The sequence below is a fragment of the Conger conger genome, chromosome 5, assembly GCF_963514075.1.
Source record: "Conger conger chromosome 5, fConCon1.1, whole genome shotgun sequence".
NCBI classification, from domain to species: domain Eukaryota; kingdom Metazoa; phylum Chordata; class Actinopteri; order Anguilliformes; family Congridae; genus Conger; species Conger conger.
Genome location: NC_083764.1, coordinates 64,180,615 through 64,203,166, shown reverse-complemented (window position 1 = coordinate 64,203,166; position 22,552 = coordinate 64,180,615). Strand labels below are relative to the sequence as shown.

At 42.6% G+C, this 22,552-nt stretch overlaps 2 protein-coding genes across 5 annotated transcripts; both read left to right on the top strand.

The window, feature by feature from the left end:
* Positions 1-2,511: 2,511 nt before the first annotated feature.
* LOC133128799 (zinc finger protein 615-like) lies at positions 2,512-11,927 on the top strand. Of its 4 annotated transcripts, XM_061242593.1 has the most exons (8): positions 3,171-3,545; positions 4,766-4,827; positions 6,353-6,986; positions 7,517-7,575; positions 7,772-7,915; positions 9,028-9,655; positions 10,099-10,157; positions 10,389-11,927. In XM_061242593.1, exons 3-8 carry the CDS (start codon positions 6,367-6,369, stop codon positions 11,768-11,770), a joined length of 2,892 nt encoding a protein of 963 aa, XP_061098577.1. In that variant the 5' UTR covers positions 3,171-3,545; positions 4,766-4,827; positions 6,353-6,366; the 3' UTR covers positions 11,771-11,927. The 4 variants fall into 4 exon arrangements, with proteins under 4 accessions (XP_061098575.1, XP_061098577.1, XP_061098576.1 ...); XM_061242591.1 differs by lacking the exons at positions 3,171-3,545; positions 4,766-4,827 and adding an exon at positions 2,512-2,600; XM_061242592.1 differs by lacking the exon at positions 4,766-4,827.
* A 190-nt stretch (positions 11,928-12,117) lies between these two features.
* On the top strand, positions 12,118-22,307 carry LOC133129031 (zinc finger protein 615-like). Its single transcript, XM_061242836.1, has 7 exons — positions 12,118-12,574; positions 15,783-16,416; positions 16,947-17,005; positions 17,203-17,346; positions 17,840-18,470; positions 18,904-18,962; positions 19,194-22,307. The coding sequence occupies exons 2-7, from the start codon at positions 15,797-15,799 to the stop codon at positions 20,573-20,575; spliced, it is 2,895 nt and encodes a 964-aa protein (XP_061098820.1). The 5' UTR covers positions 12,118-12,574; positions 15,783-15,796; the 3' UTR covers positions 20,576-22,307.
* The last annotated feature ends 245 nt before the right edge of the window (positions 22,308-22,552 follow it).

The window sequence follows — 22,552 nt, the reverse complement described above, 5'->3', positions numbered from 1 at the left end:
TAGGCCTGTGTGTGTTGATGACTACAATTCATTCATGGGGGGTGTTGACACAGCAGATCAGAGAATGAAGACCTACCTCTTTCCCCACCGGTCAAGGAAATGGTATAATAGAATTTTCAATGCCATTCTAAGTATGAGCATGGTGAATGCTCATATAATTTACTGCAGCTGCACTGCTGCTCCTCGCAAGCCCTTGAAGGTCTTTGTGCAGGATGTCATCACTGCTTTACTGGAAGGGTACTCCAGGAAAGAGAGCAATAAAGGGAGAAAGCGCCCATTGGGAGAAATGCCACAGAGACTCACTGAACGTCACTTTCTCTACAAGGTTGATAGTTTCCCAGATTGTGCAGTTTGTTCTGATCGGACCCGCCCTAAAGGCCGGCGTCAGACAAATTGCAGGTGTAGGCAGTGTGGGGTGGGTCTTTGCGCTGTACCTTGCAATGAGAGGTACCACACCATGAAAAACTACAAACAGTGCCACCTGGATGGATAGGCATACATTAGACCTCTACAGGCAAAAGACCAGCTTACTACTTACATGCATTCGTTTTTCTGCCATTTATTAGTAATGATTGACACTGTTGTTTTACTATTTACTGTTTCCCTGACCATTTATTATTGTACAATATACCACATAGATGGTGAGGGGCAATTTTATTTTGAAAAAAAAAAAAAAGTAAAAAGTACTGCATTTAATCATTAAAACATGAAATTTCATGAAAATTCTATAATCCAAAATGGCTGCCATCATATGACATCATCATATGCAAATTAGATAAATTAGGGTAAATTTACTCGCTACATAAACTTTGGGTCATCCTTAATATTTCTCTCATTTACAGTAAGTCTCTATCTCTTATAACTTTTAAGCTCTAGCCTTTTGAAATTTAGATGTCAAAATCAAGCATTTTAGGAAAAAACCTTTGGCGCCTAAAGAGTTTTAACAATCCACACACGAAGGCATACAGGGGAGCGGCCATACCACTGCTCCCAGTGTGCGAAGAGCTTTGTCTCGTCATCGGTCCTGACCAGACACCAGCAAACCCATACAGGGGAACGTCCATACCACTGCTCCCAGTGTGGAAAGAGCTTCCTATCCAAGTCACGACTGACAGTCCACCAAAAAAACCACACAGAGGGGCGGCTATATCATTGCTCCCAGTGTGAAATGAAAGAGCTACAAAAACAAATCTGGATTAACAATCCACACACAAAGGCATACAGGGGAGCGGCCATACCACTGCTCCCAGTGTGCGAAGAGCTTGGTCTCGTCATCGCTCCTGACCAGACACCAGCGAACCCATACAGGGGAACGGCCATACCAATGCTCCCAGTGTGGGAAGAACTTAAAATCAAAAATAGGATTGACAGTCCACAAGTTAACTCATACGGGGGAACGTCCATACCACTGCTCCCGGTGTGGGAAGATCTTTGGCTCGTCATCGACACTGACCAGACACAAGCGAACCAGTTCAGGGGAGCGGCCACACCACCACACCACCCAGAGTGGAAAAGGTCCTTAAATGGAAAAGGTCCTTGTCTTCCTTGACCTGTTGGCCTCCTTCGATACAGTCAACCATGAGATTCTGCTCTCATGGCTGACTGGGATGGGTGTCACAGGATCTGTACTCACGTGGTTTTCTTCCTACCTCTCTGGTCGTTCCTACCAGGTGTCTTGGAGGGGCTCAGTCTCTGACCCACACCCCCTACAAACTGGAGTCCCTCAGTGCTCAGTTCTTGGTCCTCTCCTATAGCTATAAATCCCAATTTAAACTGTCTAATGGAGACATGAAGGCTTGCACTCGTCTCTAAGAAAAAAAAAACCCAATCCTCTCTGATCAGGATATCAACAATCCCCCCAACAACAAAAACACAACCGGGCCACTTGACTACTCTCACTTGCCAGACTTTTTTTACCTTTTTCCCCTTCCTTCCTTCATTACTTAATACAAAACTGAAGTATTCCCTCTATACCTCCCTCCAATAAAAAATGAGATGGACAACATACACAGGAATAAACTAAAGCTGTATTTGTTCTCAGTGTCACAGTATATTGGCATCACTTGCTTTTATTAATTCACCACATAAAATATTGTGGCATCTGGGGGTGTGGACTCACAAACTGCGGGCACACAGTTCCGGGTTGGCGAGAGACAATTTGTAATGTAAATAAGCATTGTTGCCAACTAAATGTAATGCGGCTGTTTAAGTTAGCTAGATGTTTATGTTAAATAAAACATTTGCATTGTTTGAACAAATGTTGTTGCCCTGTGTGGGGTGTGGGGGGCTGCTGGGGGGCTATCTCGGGCACCAATGCAGAAGTGATTCTTTGTTTTGCTGAGTTGAAACCAGTCTCCTTGTGCTCGTGTTTCCAGTTTCGTCATGGAACCCTGCCACGCTACAATATAATTTCATTCTATTGCATTTCTGTGGTTTCCTTCCTTTCACCCCAGACGTCTCGGCAATAAACTTTTATTTAGACATTTTACTCCAATTTGGTATTTGCGTCATTGATGTGACTCGCTTCAATACACACCCGTTCCTGGACTGAGCACTGGATCAACGGGACGCGTTTAACTGTGTCGAGAGCGATATCAGGGGTGCGTATCAGTGTGTGTGACACCACTTTTTGTGGGGTGTTTGACAAAACGTAGCTACGAGTGACGGGTCTGAAACGTCCGTACTGATACTTTATTACTAATATTAGACAATAGTCGTTCACAGAATTAGGGAAGGCCAGCGGAGTTTTACCAAAACAGTTAGCGAAACGGGTTATTTCTAGAAACACGAAATAATACATATTCCTATGCGTGGTTCGTATTGACGGACACAGCACAATTACACAGCCCGTCGCTAATTGTTTTGACAAGCCAACGAAAATCAAGTTTTAATCAGATTAGTCAGAAGCGAGCCATTCTGAGCCTATCGTGAAGTAGTAGTGTTAGCAGCGAAGATAACGTTATGCAGTAGGCATAATGTTAATGAGCAAAGGTTGATGAGGTAACATGTTATGTTAACAAACTAGGTAGTTGTAATTCGATAATGATAAATTATAGTTGGTGAGTTTTTTACGTCAGCTAGCTTGGTAAGTCCTATTACTTGTCGCTATTGTTATTGGCCGCTGAAAAGCACTACTGCGCATGTGTGCTCACTTCTCGCTCTGCGAACAAAAAATAACAATCGGGAAAGACAGTTCTGCATTTTCCGATCATGTAAGATCTTTCGTTTAGGGCACATTCCTAGATTATAATCGTTTATTTTCCTTCTGTTTTTTTATTTTCCTTGCTCCTGACCCGGAAGGATTTGCAAGAAACTAGTTTTGACTTAAGGTTCCGACCCGAGTCTAGTGTTTCTTTTTAACGAATTTATTTTTATTTTTTTATCTGCCGACAATATTTTCATATACATGTTTCCATTTTAATGCCTATTGACTCCACAACCGCACTATTATAAAACATCTAACCTTTGATTTTATTGGTAGCACCATAAAAAGTGCAGGATATGAAGCAGTTTTTTTTCTCATGCAAGTTTCATAAAATTACAAGGTAATGTGGAAGTTAAATTTCTTAAGGAGAGCTCTGTATTAATAATTATCCTTTAATAAGTGTACTGTATTGATATTTTACCTTAGAAATACTTTCAAGTGTATCTCTTGTGAGGGTAATTTTCTAAATTGATTCTTAGTTGACATTGTGTAAAAAATGTGTAAAAATAACCATTTATTTTTTATCCTTATTACTATGAGACCACTTTATGAATTTAGTGCTTACTATGAGTCTTTCTCTGTCTCCCAGCAGACAGACAGCCTTTGTCTCTGCTTCTCCTAGAAGGGGGTAGCTAGCACATTCTGGTCTTACAGCAAGGTCAAAAAGGGGTATTCAGGAGACAAAATACTGATAAATGTTCGTGGCCAGCTTCCATGTCTTTTTGTTATGGTAAAGCCCCCCCTTCTGGAAACGTGTGTATAAGAGTCTTACTATTTCTGAGAGCCAAATAAATATGGAAGTTAAACTCAAGTATAGCTATTGTTGTTTTTACTGGGATCGATTTCATCAGACGATGCTCACCTGTGAAATGTTAAAATACTGTAGTCCGTGACGCGGACAGACAGTGTACACTGCCGAGGGATTAGAGTCCCTTGAACCGAAAAACCCACCCCACGAAGGGATTGTAAGCAATCGCCTATGGGGAAGGACGATGGTATCCGGTCCAATTCTGAGACGTTTATGTGTGGGGTAACCAATACGCAATCCTAAAAATAAAAAAACACTCAGATGAGACCATAGTAAATCAGTAAAAGGTACCTCGTTTGACTTGGGGCCGACGGGTCCATCACTCTGGGGTTGATTCAAATACGAGAGCCGGTATGCTCTCACTAACACTCTGGTGACTGGCTCCCAAGCGCTGAGTGTGTTAGAGAGTGATTAGTAGTAATACTAACTCTCTGGGACTAGGTCCCAAGCACTGATAGAAGTCAAAGTTAATCGTTAACTATAATAATTGACAGGCCTTACTGAGTAAATGCGTATAAAAAAGAACTGAGTTCTAAAGTAAATTACCTTGTTGTGTAATATGGTATGTTTTGTTCTCCGTGAGAGTGCAAGCTGAACACAGGCCAGTGCAATAGAGGTGATTATTAGTAATTCACTAATAATATGTACATATAAATGTACATCTGTGTTTATCTTTTACCTTTTAAATACTTTCAAGTGTATGTGTACTTTCAAAATGTATTTCTGTATGTTTCTGTATGTTCCTGTGTTAGAAAAACATGATGTGGAGGGAGGGGTAAAGAGGAACATGCAGTCTTACCACAATAAGAGCATGGTACTAATATATTATATTATATTATATTATAAAACAATTTTGAACAGGCCCAAGGCATATCCACTTATACTGTCTACAATATTACAATCCAGCCACAATCTTCTTGTAACCACATACGTCATGTGCAAGGCATTAATATAACTAGCAGAGGAAGTGCAAGGTAACCACTTTGTTTTCTAAAAGAGATTGGGAGATGTGTAAATATTGGTAGAAGATTTGGGCAGAAATGAGAAAAGTGCTGAGAAAGGTGATGTAAGCCAGTGGGTGAAATTGAGTTTAAGCTCCACAACAGTTGGGGGAACATGATAGCTCAGTCTTTTTTGCTTTTGCGTGAGAAACTGTATTTATTGGCCTGCGCAGACCAGCACAGGTTCTTGTATGTTACTCTAGAGTCATATACAATAAAACCACTTGCAGGTATGTCTATATGTCTAAGTTTTCAGCAAATGTGGAGGGAACACCCAGTCCATCTGGCCCAGACTGGGGTAGTTTTTCTACCAAAGTAATTCATAATATGGCCAAAGTTAACTGAATTGGTGAGTAAAAAAAAAAAAAGAAACATTGGTAACATTTTCTGGAATTGAATGGTTTACTGAATCCAAATGTGTGAGTCTGCACTTATTGGTGTATGGTTTCTATTTTTCTTCAGGAAAGGATGGAAATCTTATATCCCTTATTTGTAATCATTAAGAGCCTTAAGGAAGAATCGCACGTACAAACTGATTTGTCTTTCAATCGCTCATACAAGTGATTTAAGAGAACTTGCCCCATTCACCAATTGTCTCGTATTTCTGAGGTAGGAACAAAATCCAGATCATCAGTCACAAATGCCATACAGGATAACAGATTCATTTTCAAAATATTTATTGTTTTGCATTTATTACCACCCAGTAACGAGTAAATATTCCAGGTAAAAAAATAAAAAAAAACTGCATGAGAATTGAATGAATTTTTGGCATTGACCAGTATGACCAGTAAGATTTAGCAACATAGTATACCAGTTACGGGTAAATAAAAAACATTTATCAGAGACTGACTGACCATTTACCACTGCTTGGGAGTCACAAAGAAACTTCTGTATGATGCCATTTCCTGTTTCATGATTTCTCAAGGAGAGAAAAATTTTAAAATATTAAAACCAGGGGTCAGAAACCCAGATTCTGGAGAGCCACAGGGTGTAATGGCTTTTGTTGTTAGTCAGCACTTAACTATGTAATCAACTTTCATTGATCAATCAACACATCTCACCTTGTTTCTTGGGTCTGAATCGGTTGCTGATTTTAATGCAAAAACAAAAACTAGCATACCCTTCGCCTCTCCAGGACCAGGGTTGCCGACCCCTATCTGCAAGTAAAGAAAGATTTTGGTTGTAAGGCAAGAGACTGCCCAGATTTTCTATTGCTGTGTGCCTCCCTGTGTGCACTCAAATCTTACTTGTAAGACATTTTCCATGAAGTAATTGCTATACCTTGTTTCAAAATTCTCATCTGGGGCATTAAACATGAATTTCTTTATTCTCTTGTAGCCACTGTTACCTTCATGGAAGAGTGTAAGCTGGCCTCCCTGTCCCACCCCCCCATTACAAGAGTGGTGGATTCCACCAAGTTGACTCACTGCAACAGCCAATCAGAATCCTTGCCTGACTGTATGAGATGTTTAAGCCCAACCTTATCAAGTGGAGACATGAAGGCTGAATCTATGACTGGAAGCACAGACTACACAGGGGTGGAGCCAAAGGCAAGACTCAACAGAAGTGACGACATAGAAGAGAGGACAGAGTGGAAGACTTTATCTGAGATTACCCAGGAGGAACAAGACAGACTATCCAACATGAAGGAGGAAGTGGAGGAATGTGAGGAGAGGCAGAGTGTGAAAATGGAGAGAGAAGATGGTGTGATGGTTGACAAGGGACTCGGGAGGGAGCAAGAAAAAGCAAGGGATGAACAGAAGGTGAAGGGTGTAGCTTATCTATCCTGTCAGAATTTTGAGAAGAATGGAGTGAAATCAGAATACGGTCAACAGGACATGGAGGAGGTGTCCAATCTGGTCACTGCCTGCCTGCTGAATCAGCCAAGAGTGCTGATTCGCAGAATAACAGGTAATTCAGAGTCACTACGTCCCTTTGCCAGGAAACACCAGTCAGCTTCATCAGAGAATGGGTAAGTGTGGTGATCTGGACTTGGGGGCTCATTCCAAATGATTATTTTTGTCCTCTTTTTTCTTTTACTTGCTTCTGACCAGGAAATCGATTGAGGTCCACCATCTCTACAGACATTCCAACCTGATAAATGTTCCTTCTAGGAGCTAGAAGTTGAAGTTAGAAACTCCCAATCTTTCCTTTGACAAAGAAAACATCTGCACAACCTTTGCAGAAGTATTTTTCCAGAAAGCCTGACATATAAATTATTGACCTGTGGATCCACCTCTCCCTATTTGCCATGTCTGTAGCTGACGTGGCTTTGGACTGACGTTTGAAGGAGCAAGGGCATTGTATTTGCCCAATTCACATTTTCTTGATTTCCCCATTCTTCTGAGCCTCTCCTGATGGGTGGAGCTAGGAGTAGATAAAAGAGCAAGAAAAAAGAAATGTGATAAGAAAATAAGTGATTGGAATGAACCCTGGGTGTCGCTATTCTTTTTCTACCAACCTTACGCAAGTATATAATGTGCCTTCATTTGTCTTGAACAGGCTCTGTCTTGAAGCCTCCCATCACCCTACAGATGTCTCCCGAAGGAACCAGGACACAGGTTAAGATCCCTTCTGATCATTTTCAGAACAGGCATTTCTATTTCCAGCCTTAGTTTTTTCAGCTAGAAGAAATTCTGTGTTGTAATTTATCTGACCACGGAAAAGGATGGCGAGTATACAGATTTACACTTTTTTTTTTTCTTCTCCAGTTGAGAGATATTTATCAAAGCCATCTTGCATCTTCTCTCTCCTCAGGACAAACTGTTGAAGCACCGTCTGAGGTCTTTGCCTGCTCTCAGTGCCCGTTTGTTCACACAGAGGAAGTTAAACTTCACCAGCACTTAAAAAAGGTTCACGCAGACAAGCTCAGAGAGACTCTGGTCTCTGGAAGGAGTGGAGGTGAGAACCCATCCAACAGCAGAACACCTCAGTGCTCCAAATCCCCTGAGACACTCCCCATCCCAACACGTTCCCACCTCTGCACTTCAGGGGCCCACAAATGCCCCCAGTGTGGGAAGAGCTTCCTAACCAAGTCACGACTGACAGTCCACCAGAAAACCCACACAGAGGGGCGGCCATACCTCTGCTCCCAGTGTGGGAAGAACTTCAAAACAAAATCAGGATTGATTGTCCACACACGAACACATACAGGGAAACTGCCATACCTCTGCTCCCAGTGTGGGAAGAGTTTTGTCTCGCCATCACACCTGACGACACACCAGCGAACCCATACAGGAGAATGCCCATACCACTGCTCCCAGTGTGGAAAGAGCTTCAAATCAAAAAAAGGATTGATAGTCCACACACAAACGCATACGGGGGAATGCCCCTACCAATGCTCCCAGTGTGGGAGGAACTTCAATTCAAAGACAAATTTGACAGTCCACACACGAACGCATAGCGGGGAACGACCATACCGTTGTTCCCAATGTGAGAAGAACTTCAAATCAAAATCAGAATTGACAATCCACACAAAAAGCCATTCAGGGGAACGGCTATACCACTGCTCCCAGTGTGGGAAGAACTTAAAATCAAAAATAGGATTGACAGTCCACCGGCAAACTCACACAGGGGAACGGCCACACCACTGCTCCCAGTGTGGGAAGATCTTTGGCTCGTCCTCGCACCTGACCAGACACCAGCGAACTCGACTAACAAAACACCAGCAAATCCATACAGGGGAGTGGCCATACCACTGCTCCCAGTGTGAAAAGAGCTTCAAAACAAAAACTCCACACATGTAGGCATATGGGGGAATGGCCATACCACTGCTCCCTCCAATAAAAATGAGACGGACAACATACACAGAAATAAACTAAAGCTGTCTTTGTATATTGTATATTGCCATTGCTTGCTTTTATGAATTCACCACATAAAATATTGTGGCATCTGGTTGTGTACTGGCAAACTGGAACCTGAGTCGTAAGACATTTTCTATTAAGTAATTGCTATATCTTGTTTTCAATATTCACATGTGGAGCATTAAACATTCTTTTTTTATTCTCTTTTAGCCACCGTTACCTTCATGGAAGAGTGTAAGCTGGCCTCTCTGTCCCACCCCCCCATTACAAGAGTGGTGGATTCCACCAAGTTGACTCACTGCAACAGCCAATCAGAATCCTTGCCTGACTATATGAGATGTTTAAGCCCAACCTCATCAAGTGGAGACATGAAGGCTGAATCTATGACTGGAAGCACAGACTACACAGGGGTGGAGCCAAAGGCAAGACTCAACAGAAGTGACGACATAGAAGAGAGGACAGAGTGGAAGACTTTATCTGTGATGACCCAGGAGGAAGACAGACTGTCCAACATGAAGGAGGAAGTGGAGGAATGTGAGGAGGGGCAGAGTGTGAAAATGGAGAGAGAAGATGGTGTGATGGATGATAAGGGACTTGGGAGAGAGCAACAAAAAGCAAGGGATGAACAGAAGGGGAAGGGTGTAGATTATCTATCCTGTCAGAATTTTGAGAAGAATGGAGTGAAATCAGAATATGGTCAACAGGACATGGAGGAGGTGTCCAATCTGGTCACTGCCTGCCTGCTGAATCAGCCAAGAGTGGTGATAGGAATAACAGGTCATTCAGAGTCACCACGTCCCTTTGCCAGGAAACGCCAGTCGGCTTCATCAGAGAATGGGTAAGTGTGGTGATTTGGACTTGGGGGCTCATTCCAATTGATTATTTTTCTCCTCTTTTTTCTTTTACTTGCTCCTTACCAGGAAATCGATTGAGGCCCACCATCTCTACAGACATTCCAACCTGATAAATGCTCCTTCTAGGAGGTAGAAGTACAAGTTAGAAACTCCCAACTTTGCTCTGAGAAAGAAAACATCAGCGCATCCTTTGCAGAAGTATTTTTCCAGAAAGCCTGACGGAAAAATTATTGACTTGTGGATCCACCTCTCCACCTATCTGCCACATCTGTAGCTGACATCTCCCAATGGGTGGAGCTAGGAGTAGATAAAAGAGCAAGAAGAAGAAAAGAGATGAGAAAAATAAGTGATTGGAATGAGCCCTGGGTGTCGCTGTTATTTGTCTACCAACACAACTATATAATGTGCCTTCATTTGTTTTGAACAGGCTCTCTCTTGAAGCCTCCCATAACCGTACAGTCATCTCCCCAAGGAACCAGAACACAGGTTAAGATCCCTTCCAATTATTTTCTCAAAGAACAGGCATTTCTATTTCCAGCCTTTGTTTTTTCAACTAGAAGAAAAGCTATGTTGTAATTTATCTGACCATGGTTGAGGAGGGCGAGCACACAGGTGTACACATGTTTTTTTCTCTAGTTGAGTGATATTTATCAAAGCCATCTTGCATCTCCATTTCCTATAGGCTTAATATTTCATGTGCACCTTCTCTCTCCTCAGGACAAACTGTTGAGGCATCGTCTGAGGTCTTTGCCTGCTCTCAGTGCCCATTTGTTCACACAGAGGAAGTGAATCTTCACCAGCACTTGGAAAAGGTTCATGCAGAGCAGCTCAGAGAGACTGTGGTGTCTGGAAGAAGTGGAGCCGAGAACCCATCAAACAGCAGAACACCGCAGTGCTCCAAAGCCCCTGAGACACTGCCCATCCCAACACAGTCCCACACAGGCACTTCAGGGGCCCACAAATGCCCCCAGTGTGGGAAGAGCTTCCTAACCAAGTCACGACTAACAGTCCACCAGAAAACCCACACAGAGGGGCGGCCATACCTCTGCTCCCAGTGTGGGAAGAACTTCAAAACAAAATCAGGATTGATTGTCCACACACGAACACATACAGGGAAACTGCCATACCTCTGCTCCCAGTGTGGGAAGAGTTTTGTTTCGCCATCACACCTGACGACACACCAGCGAACCCATACAGGAGAATGCCCATACCACTGCTCCCAGTGTGGAAAGAGCTTCAAATCAAAAAAAGGATTGATAGTCCACACACGAACGCATACGGGGGAACGCCCCTACCACTGTTCCCACTGTGGGAAGAACTTCAAAGCAAAATCAGAATTGACAGTCCACACACGAACACATACGGGGGAATGCCCCTACCAATGCTCCCAGTGTGGGAGGAACTTCAAAGCAAAATCAGAATTGACAGTCCACACACGAACACATACGGGGGAATGCCCCTATCAATGCTCCCAGTGTGGGAGGAACTTCAAGTCAAAGACAAATTTGACAGTCCATACACGAACGCATAGCGGGGAACGGCCATACCGTTGTTCCCAGTGTGAGAAGAACTTCAAATCAAAATCAGAATTGAAAATCCACACAAAAATCCATTCAGGGGAACGCCCATACCACTGCTCCCAGTGTGGGAAGAGCTATCTCTCATCGTCGCACCTGAGCAGACACCAACTAATCCATACAGGGGAACGGCCATACCAGTGCTCCCAGTGTGGAAAGAACTACAAGTCAAGATCTGGATTCACATATCACCAGCAAATTCACACAGGAGAATGCCCATACCACTGCTCCCAGTGTGGAAAGAGCTTCAAATCCAAAAAAGGATTGATACTCCACACACAAAGGCATTTGGTGGAATGCCCATACCACTGCTCCCACTGTGAAAAGAGCTTCAAATCTGAATATGAATTGACAGTCCACACACAAAGCCGTATAGGGGAGTGGCTATACCGCTGCTCCCAGTGTGGGAAGAACTTAAAATCAAAATCAGAATTGTCACTTCACACAAGAAGGCATATACGGTGGAATGCCCATACCACTGCTCCCAGTGTTGGAAAAAATTCAGATCAAAAACAGGACTGAAAATCCACCAACTAACTCACACAGGGGAAGGGCCATACTACTGCTCCCAGTGTGAAAAGAGCTTCATTTCAAAATCAGTTGAAACCAGTCTCCTTGTGCTCGTGTTTCCAGTTTCGTCATGGAACCCTGCCACTCTACAATATAATTTCATTCTATTGCATTTCTGTGGTTTCCTTCCTTTCACCCCAGACGTCTCGGCAATAAACTTTTATTTTGACATTTTACTCCAATTTGGTATTTGCGTCATTGATGTGACTCGGTTCAATACACACCCGTTCCTGGACTGAGCACTGGGTCAACGGGACGCGTTTAACTGTCGAGAGCGATATCAGGGGTGCGTATCAGTGTGTGTGACACCACTTCTTGTGGGGTGTTTGACAAAACGTAGCTACCTGTGACGGGTCTGAAACGTCCGTACTGATACTTTATTACTAATATTAGACAATAGTCGCTCACAGAATTAGTGAAGGCCAGCGGAGTTTTACCAAAACAGTTAGCGAAACGGGTTATTTCTAGAAACACGAAATAATACATATTCCTATGCGTGGTTCGTATTGACGGACACAGCACAATTACACAGCCCGTCGCTAATTGTTTTGACAAGCCAACGAAAATCAAGTTTTAATCAGATTAGTCAGAAGCGAGCCATTCTGAGCCTATCGTGAAGTAGTAGTGTTAGCAGCGAAGATAACGTTATGCAGTAGGCATAATGTTAATGAGCAAAGGTTGATGAGGTAACATGTTATGTTAACAAACTAGGTAGTTGTATTCAGAGTCGAATTCGATAATGATAAATTATAGTTGGTGAGTATTTTTACGTCACCTAGCTTGCTAAGTATGCGTGCGCATGTGTGCTAACCTCGCTGTGCAGACAAAAAATAACAATCGGGAAAGACGGTTCTGCGTTTTCCGATCATGTAAAATCTTTGGTTTTGGGCACATTCCTAGATTATAATCGTTTATTTTCCTTCTGTTATTTTATTTTCCTTGCTCCTGACCCGGAAGGATTTGCAAGAAACTAGTTTTGACGTAAGGTTCCGACCCGAGTTTAGTGGGGTTTTTTAACGAATTTATTTTTATTTTTATCTGCCGACAATATTTTCATATACATGTTTCCAACTGCACTATTATAAAACATCTAACCTTTGATTTTATTGGTAGCACCATAAAAAGTGCAGGATATAAAGCAGTTTTTTTTCTCATGCAAGTTTAATAAAATTACAAGTTAAATTTCTTAAGGAGAGCTCTGTATTAATAATTCTCCTTTAATAAGTGTACTGTATTGATCTTTTACCTTAGAAATACTTTCAAGTGTATCTCTTGTAAGGGTAATTTTCTAAATTGATTCTTAGTTGACATTGTGTAAAAAATGTGTAAAAATAACCATTTATTTTTTATCCTTATTACTATGAGACCACTTTATGAATTTAGTGCTTACTATGAGTCTTTCTCTGTCTCCCAGCAGACAGACAGCCTTTGTCTCTGCTTCTCCTAGAAGGGGGTAGCTAGCACATTCTGGTCTTACAGCAAGGTCAAAAAGGGGTATTCAGGAGACAAAATACTGATAAATGTTCGTGGCCAGCTTCCATGTCTTTTTGTTATGGTAAAGCCCCCCCTTCTGGAAACGTGTGTATAAGAGTCTTACTATTTCTGAGAGCCAAATAAATATGGAAGTTAAACTCAAGTATAGCTATTGTTGTTTTTACTGGGATCGATTTCATCAGACGATGCTCACCGGTGAAATGTTAAAATACTGTAGTCCGTGACGCGGACAGACAGTGTACACTGCCGAGGGATTAGAGTCCCTTGAACCGAAAAACCCACCCCACGAAGGGATTGTAAGCAATCGCCTATGGGGAAGGACGATGGTATCCGGTCCAATTCTGAGACGTTTATGTGTGGGGTAACCAATACGCAATCCTAAAAATAAAAAAACACTCAGATGAGACCATAGTAAATCAGTAAAAGGTACCTCGTTTGACTTGGGGCCGACGGGTCCATCACTCTGGGGTTGATTAAAATACGAATCACCCCCAGATTCACTAACACTCTGGTGACTGGCTCCCAAGCGCTGAGTGTGTTAGAGAGTGATTAGTAGTAATACTAACTCTCTGGGACTAGGTCCCAAGCACTGATAGAAGTCAAAGTTAATCGTTAACTATAATAATTGACAGGCCTTAATGAGTAAATGCGTATAAAAAAGAACTGAGTTCTAAAGTAAATTACCTTGTTGTGTAATATGGTATGTTTTGTTCTCCGTGAGAGTGCAAGCTGAACACAGGCCAGTGCAATAGAGGTGATTATTAGTAATTCACTTATAAATGTACATCTGTGTTTATCTTTTACCTTTTAAATACTTTCAAGTGTATGTGTACTTTCAAAATGTATTTCTGTATGTTTCTGTATGTTCCTGTGTTAGAAAAAAATGTTGTGGAGGGAGGGGTAAAGAGGAACATGCAGTCTTACCACAATAAGAGCATGGTACTAATATATTATATTATATTATAAAACAATTTTGAACAGGCCCAAGGCATATCCACTTGTACTGTCTACAATATTACAATCCAGCCACAGTCTTCTTGTAACCACATACGTCATGTGCAAGGCATTAATATAACTAGCAGAGGAAGTGCAAGGTAACCACTTTGTTTTCTAAAAGAGATTGGGAGATGTGTAAATATTGGTAGAAGTTTTGGGCAGAAATGAGAAAAGTGCTGAGAAAGGTAATGTAAGCCAGTGGGTGAAATTGAGTTTAAGCTCCACAACAGGAGGAGTTGGGGGAACATGATAGCTCAGTCTTTTTTGCTTTTGCGTGAGAAACTGTATTTATTGGCCTGCGCAGACCAGCACAGGTTCTTGTATGTTACTCTAGAGTCATATACAATAAACCCACTTGCAGGTATGTCTATATGTCTAAGTTTTCAGCAAATGTGGAGGGAACACCCAGTCCATCTGGCCCAGACTGGGGTAGTTTTTCTACCACAGTAATTAATAATATGGCCAAAGTTAACTGAATTGGTGAGTAAAAAAAAAAATTTAACATTGGTAACATTTTCTGGAATTGAATGGTTTACTGAATCCAAATGTGTGAGTCTGCACGTATTGGTGTATAGTTTCTATTTTTCTTCATGAAAGGATGGAAATCTTATATCCCTTATTTGTAATCATTGGGCCTTAAGCAAGAATCGCACGTACAAACTGATTTGTCTTTCAATCGCTCATACAAGTGATTTAAGAGAACTTGCCCCATTCACCAATTGTCTCGTATTTACAAGTATTTCTGAGGTAGGAACAAAATTCCAGATCATCAGTCACAAATGTCATACAGGATAACAGATTCATTTTCAAAATATTTATTGTTTTGCATTTATTACCACCCAGTAACAAGTAAATATTCCAGGTAAAAAAAAAAAAAACTGCATGAGAATTGAATGAATTTTTGGCATTGACCAGTATGACCAGTAAGATTTAGCAACATAGTATACCAGTTACGGGTAAATAAAAAACATTTATCAGAGACTGACTGACCATTTACCACTGCTTGGGAGTCACAAAGAAACTTCTGTATGATGCCATTTCCTGTTTCATGATTTCTCAAGGAGAGAAAAATTTTAAAATCTTAAAACCAGGGGTCAGAAACCCAGATTCTGGAGAGCCACAGGGTGTAATGGCTTTTGTTGTTAGTCAGCACTTAACTATGTAATCAACTTTCATTGATCAATCAACACATCTCACCTTGTTTCTTGGGTCTGAATCGGTTGCTGATTTTAATGCAAAAACAAAAACTAGCATACCCTTCGCCTCTCCAGGACCAGGGTTGCCGACCCCTATCTGCAAGTAAAGAAAGATTTTGGTTGTAAGGCAAGAGACTGCCCAGATTTTCTATTGCTGTGTGCCTCCCTGTGTGCACTCAAATCTTACTTGTAAGACATTTTCCATGAAGTAATTGCTATACCTTGTTTCAAAATTCTCATCTGGGGCATTAAACATGAATTTCTTTATTCTCTTGTAGCCACTGTTACCTTCATGGAAGAGTGTAAGCTGGCCTCCCTGTCCCACCCCCCCATTACAAGAGTGGTGGATTCCACCAAGTTGACTCACTGCAACAGCCAATCCAAATCCTTGCCAGACTCTATGAGATGTTTAAGCCCAACCTTATCAAGTGGAGACATGAAGGCTGAATCTATGACTGGAAGCACAGACTACACAGGGGTGGAGCCAAAGGCAAGACTCAACAGAAGTGACGACATAGAAGAGAGGACAGAGTGGAAGACTTTATCCGAGATGACCCAGGAGGAACAAGACAGACTATCCAACATGAAGGAGGAAGTGGAGGAATGTGAGGAGAGGCAGAGTGTGAAAATGGAGAGAGAAGATGGTGTGATGGTTGACAAGGGACTCGGGAGGGAGCAAGAAAAAGCAAGGGATGAACAGAAGGTGAAGGGTGTAGCTTATCTATCCTGTCAGAATTTTGAGAAGAATGGAGTGAAATCAGAATACGGTCAACAGGACATGGAGGAGGTGTCCAATCTGGTCACTGCCTGCCTGCTGAATCAGCCAAGAGTGCTGATTCGCAGAATAACAGGTAATTCAGAGTCACCACGTCCCTTTGCCAGGAAACGCCAGTCAGCTTCATCAGAGAATGGGTGAGTGTGGTGATCTGGACTTGGGGGCTCATTCCAATTGATTCTTTTTGTCCTCTTTTTTCTTTTACTTGCTTCTGACCAGGAAATCGATTGAGGTCCACCATCTCTACAGACATTCCAACCTGATAAATGTTCCTTCTAGGAGCTAGAAGTTGAAGTTAGAAACTCCCAATCTTTCCTTTGACAAAGAAAACATCTGCACAACCTTTGCAGAAGTATTTTTCCAGAAAGCCTGACATATAAATTATTGACCTGTGGATCCACCTCTCCCTATTTGCCATGTCTGTAGCTGACGTGGCTTTGGACTGACGTTTGAAGGAGCAAGGACATTCTATTTGCCCAATTCACATTTTCTTGATTTCCCCATTCTTCCGAGCCTCTCCTGATGGGTGGAGCTAGGAGTAGATAAAAGAGCAAGAAAAAAGAAATGTGATAAGAAAATAAGTGATTGGAATGAACCCTGGGTGTCGCTGTTCTTTTTCTACCAACCTTACGCAAGTGTATAATGTGCCTTCATTTGTCTTGAACAGGCTCTGTCTTGAAGCCTCCCATCACCCTACAGATGTCTCCCGAAGGAACCAGGACACAGGTTAAGATCCCTTCTGATCATTTTCAGAACAGGCATTTCTATTTCCAGCCTTAGTTTTTTCAGCTAGAAGAAATGCTGTGTTGTAATTTATCTGACCACGGAAAAGGATGGCGAGTATACAGATTTACACGTTTTTTTTCTTCTTCTCCAGTTGAGAGATATTTATCAAAGCCATCTTGCATCTTCTCTCTCCTCAGGACAAACTGTTGAGGCATCGTCTGAGGTCTTTGCCTGCTCTCAGTGCCCGTTTGTTCACACAGAGGAAGTTAAACTTCACCAGCACTTAAAAAAGGTTCACGCAGAGGAGCTCAGAGAGACTCTGGTCTCTGGAAGGAGTGGAGGTGAGAACCCATCCAACAGCAGAACACCTCAGTGCTCCAAATCCCCTGAGACACTCCCCATCCCAACACAGTCCCACCCCGGCACTTCAGGGGCCCACAAATGCCCCCAGTGTGGGAAGAGTTTCTGATCCGACTAACAAAACACCAGCAAATCCATACAGGGGAGTGGCCATACCACTGCTCCCAGTGTGAAAAGAGCTTCAAAACAAAAACTCCACACATGTAGGCATATAGGGGAATGGCCATACCACTGCTCCCTCCAATAAAAATGAGACGGACAACATACACAGAAATAAACTAAAGCTGCCTTTGTATATTGTATATTGCCATTGCTTGCTTTTATGAATTCACCACATAAAATATTGTGGCATCTGGGTGTGTACTGGCAAACTGGAACCTGAGTCGTAAGACATTTTCTATTAAGTAATTGCTATATCTTTTTTTCAATATTCACATGTGGAGCATTAAACATTCTTTTTTTATTCTCTTTTAGCCACTGTTACCTTCATGGAAGAGTGTAAGCTGGTCTCTCTGTCCCACCCCCCAATTACAAGAGTGGTGGATTCCACCAAGTTGACTCACTGCAACAGCCAATCCAAATCCTTGCCAGACTCTATGAGATGTTTAAGCCCAACCTTATCAAGTGGAGACGTGAAGGCTGAATCTATGACTGGAAGCACAGACTACACAGGGGTGGAGCCAAAAGCAAGACTCAACAGAAGTGACGACATAGAAGAGAGGACAGAGTGGAAGACTTTATCTGAGATGACCCAGGAGGAACAAGACAGACTGTCCAACATGAAGGAGGAAGTGGAGGAATGTGAGGAGGGGCAGAGTGTGAAAATGGAGAGAGAAGATGGTGTGATGGATGATAAGGGACTTTGGAGAGCGCAACAAAAAGCAAGGGATGAACAGAAGGGGAAGGGTGTAGATTACCTATCCTGTCAGAATTTTGAGAAGAATGGAGTGAAATCAGAATATGGTCAACAGGACATGGAGGAGGTGTCCAATCTGGTCACTGCCTGCCAGCTGAATCAGCCAAGAGTGGTGATAGGAATAACAGGTCATTCAGAGTCACCACGTCCCTTTACCAGGAAACGCGAGTCGGCTTCATCAGAGAATGGGTAAGTGTGGTGATCTGGACTTGGGGGCTCATTCCAATTGATTATTTTTCTCCTCTTTTTTCTTTTACTTGCTCCTTACCAGGAAATCGTTGAGGTCAGAACTATAGAATCTCTCCCCACCTTCAAGCGCAAGCTGAAGACACACCTCTTCAAGCAGCACCTCTCCCCATCCCTCCCTACCTCCCTGTGAACCTTAATTGTTATCTCTGTGACTTGCTTTGTGTATCCGTATTTTTAGTTGGCTAGGTAAGCAGTGTTTGGATAGTTAACTTTGGTCACTTAGCTGACATCTCCCAATGGGTGGAGCTAGGACTAGATAAAAGAGCAAGAAGAAAAGAGATGAGAAAAATAAGTGATTGGAATGAGCCCTGGATGTCGCTGTTATTTGTCTACCAACACAACTATATAATGTGCCTTCATTTGTCTTGAACAGGCTCTCTCTTGAAGCCTCCCATAACCGTACAGTCATCTCCCCAAGGAACCAGAACACAGGTTAAGATCCCTTCCAATAATTTTCTCAAAGAACAGGCATTTCTATTTCCAGCCTTTGTTTTTTCAACTTGAAGAAAAGCTATGTTGTAATTTATCTGACCATGGTTGAGGAGGGCGAGCACACAGGTGTACACATGTTTTTTTCTCTAGTTGAGTGATATTTATCAAAGCCATCTTGCATCTCCATTTACTATAGGCTTAATATTTCATGTGCACCTTCTCTCTCCTCAGGACAAACTGTTGAGGCATCGTCTGAGGTCTTTGCCTGCTCTCAGTGCCCATTTGTTCACACAGAGGAAGTGAATCTTCACCAGCACTTGGAAAAGGTTCATGCAGGGCAGCTCAGAGAGACTGTGGTGTCTGGAAGAAGTGGAGCTGAGAACCCATCAAACAGCAGAACACCGCAGTGCTCCAAAGCCCCTGAGATACTGCCCATCCCAACACAGTCCCACACAGGCACTTCAGGGGCCCACAAATGCCCCCAGTGTGGGAAGAGCTTCCTAACCAAGTCACGACTGACAGTCCACCAGAAAACCCACATAGAGGGGCGGCCATACCTCTGCTCCCAGTGTGGGAAGAACTTTAAAACAAAATCAGTATTGATTGTCCACACACGAACACATACAGGGAAACGGCCGTACCTCTGCTCCCAGTGTGGGAAGAGTTTTGTCTCTTCATCACACCTGACCACACACCAGCGAACCCATACAGGAGAATGCCCATACCACTGCTCCCATTGTGGAAAGAGCTTCAAATCAAAAAAAGGATTGATAGTCCACACACGAACGCATACGGGGGAACGCCCCTACCACTGTTCCCAGTGTGAGTGGAGCTTCAAATCAAAATCCGATTTGACAATCCACACACGAATGCATACCGGGGAACGACCACACTACTGTTCCCACTGTGGGAAGAACTTCAAAGCAAAATCAGAATTGACAGTCCACACACGAACACATACAGGGGAATGCCCCTACCAATGCTCCCAGTGTGGGAGGAACTTCAAATCAAAGACAAATTTGACAGTCCACACACGAACGCATAGCGGGGAACGACCATACCGTTGTTCCCAGTGTGAGAAGAACTTCAAATCAAAATCAGAATTGAAAATCCACACAAAAAGCCATTCAGGGGAACGGCCATACCACTGCTCCCAGTGTGGGAAGAACTTAAAATCAAAAATAGGATTGACAGTCCACTGGCAAACTCACACAGGGGAACGGCCATACCACTGCTCCCAGTGTGGGAAGATCTTTGGCACGTCCTCGCACCTGACCAGACACCAGCAAACCCACACAGGAGAATGCCCATACCACTGCTCCCAGTGTGGAAAGAGCTTCAAATCAAAAAAAGGATTGATACTCCACACACAAAGGCATTTGGTGGAATGCCCATACCACTGCGCCCACTGTGAAAAGAGCTTCAAATCTGAATATGAATTGACAGTCCACACACAAAGCCGTATAGGGGAGTGGCTATACCGCTGCTCCCAGTGTGGGAAGAACTTAAAATCAAAATCAGAATTGTCACTTCACACAAGAAGGCATATACGGTGGAATGCCCGTACCACTGCTCCCAGTGTTGGAAAAAATTCTGATCTAAAACAGGACTGAAAGTCCACCAGCTAACTCACACAGGGGAAGGGCCATACTACTGCTCCCAGTGTGAAAAGAGCTTCATTTCAAAATCACAATTGACAATCCACATGCAAAGTCATCCAGGAGAATGGCCATACCACTGTTCCCAGTGTGAGAAGAACTTCAAAACAAAATCAGTATTGATAGCCCACACATGGATCCATACGCAGAGAAAAGGACACTGAACAGGACGCTGGCAATCCTGGACAATGACCGCCACCCACTATATAACACGCGTAACAGACAGAAGAGCATCTTCAGCAGCAGACTCCTGTCTCTGACATGCTCAACAGACAGGTTAAGAAGGTCCTTTGTTCCATGGGTCATTCAGTTATACAACATCACACAAAACGGGAGGAGAGAATTGGACTTTTCAGCATGAGTCTCTTTCTGCTCCTTCCACCACATCACCTTTGTCTACCATCCTCTATCCATTATCTGTCTGACTGTCCTAACAGCCTATATTAGCCCTCTACACAATCTGAACTGTAATCCTCACTTTTACCCGTTGACTTTTCTACATGCTGTACCTTTATAATTTTATTTGACCTTCTGAAGCTCTTTTATGCTTAAATTATATTATTATTCTTTGTTAAGCAATTCTTATGTTCAGACTCATTGTATGCCCGTAGTCATACTTAACAACAAGCACAACTTGCACTGAGTAAATCCCTGTACTGTTTACTGTTTACGGTTTATTTTTGTGCAATGGTGGTAGTGCAAAAGTACAATCTACCATAGCACCTTATCATGGTCAATATATCACAGGGCCAGTCCCTACTAGACCTTTGTAATCACTTCACATACTCTTTACTTCTTACTTTTCTGTGAGTGATTTTGATCTTTATGTGTGTGAGATATGTGTGTATATGTGTGTATGTATAAGATACTGGATGCCTAAAATTTCCCTTGGGATGAATAAAGTATCTATCTACAGGGGATCGGCCATACCACTGCTCCCAGTGTGGGAAGGGTTTCGTCATTGCACCCGATCACACACCAGAGAACTCATACAGGATGACGCCTCTACCACTGCACCCAATGTGGAAAGAACTTAATGAAGTTAAGGGTTCCGCAGAGACATCGGAAGGCTCATACAAAGTAGCATCTATACCAGTGACGCTTGTGTGTGATCCGTCAGCTACGTGTTTTAATACTGTATTAATGTGACCATACAGGATCGTATCCTGACACAACGGACACAGGAGAGCAGCCATGCAGTATTGTGTTGCTCAGTGTGGGAATATTGAGTCTTTTGAGCCTTTTTGTGTCTTATGAGGGAGCACACACATGATAAGGAGATGACATGGGAGAAAGGATTCTAGGTGCTTATATTCTATATAGTATTTAGGAAAGTCAGTTTAATAACATGAAAATGTGTTAAAATAGTGAATGCCTATGTTTGTTGCATATGAACCCTGTTCAGGGATGACAGTCCAAAGTGTTCTCCTTTAATCCACATGACCAGTGTTTGTACTTTGGGTGGCAGAGTAGCCTAGTGGTAGAATATTTGACTGGTAACTGTAGAGTTGCATCCCTAAAATCAAAAAAACAACCCTGCCATTGGGCCCTTGAACAAGACCCTTAACCCAAAAACAGCTCCAGGGGCTTTTCTCTCTGGGTCTCTCTCTCGTCCCACTTGCAACGGTTCCCACTGGCATTTCTCCCAGGGCATCCTTTTTAAAATAAAGGATTCAAAGATTTTTTTTTTTTTAATGGAAAAGGTCCTTTTTCCCCAGTGATATAGCTTCCTTCCATGCCCTCCTATCATATTTCTATTCCTCTTTCTCTCTTACTAAATCTTCCTTCTTTCACTCTAAAATGAATGCAGTCGTCTCTAACCCTCGCGAACTTTTCAACCTTCTCCTCTCTTCTTACCCCCTCTCCCACCTCCCTAATCCCTCACAACTGATGACTTTGACTCCTCTTTTGAAAAGAAGGTAGATTACGTCC

Bases quoted from the DNA above. Each gene is read 5' to 3' on its own strand.
- LOC133128799 (XM_061242591.1), top strand. From the start codon at position 6,367: ATGGAAGAGTGTAAGCTGGCCTCCCTGTCCCACCCCCCCATTACAAGA. The intron at 7,576-7,771 runs GTTAAGATCCCT...CTCTCTCCTCAG, and splicing joins CCGAAGGAACCAGGACACAG to GACAAACTGTTGAAGCACCG. The intron at 10,158-10,388 runs GTTAAGATCCCT...CTCTCTCCTCAG, and splicing joins CCCAAGGAACCAGAACACAG to GACAAACTGTTGAGGCATCG.
- LOC133129031 (XM_061242836.1), top strand. From the start codon at position 15,797: ATGGAAGAGTGTAAGCTGGCCTCCCTGTCCCACCCCCCCATTACAAGA. The intron at 16,417-16,946 runs GTGAGTGTGGTG...TGTCTTGAACAG, and splicing joins TCAGCTTCATCAGAGAATGG to GCTCTGTCTTGAAGCCTCCC. The intron at 17,006-17,202 runs GTTAAGATCCCT...CTCTCTCCTCAG, and splicing joins CCGAAGGAACCAGGACACAG to GACAAACTGTTGAGGCATCG.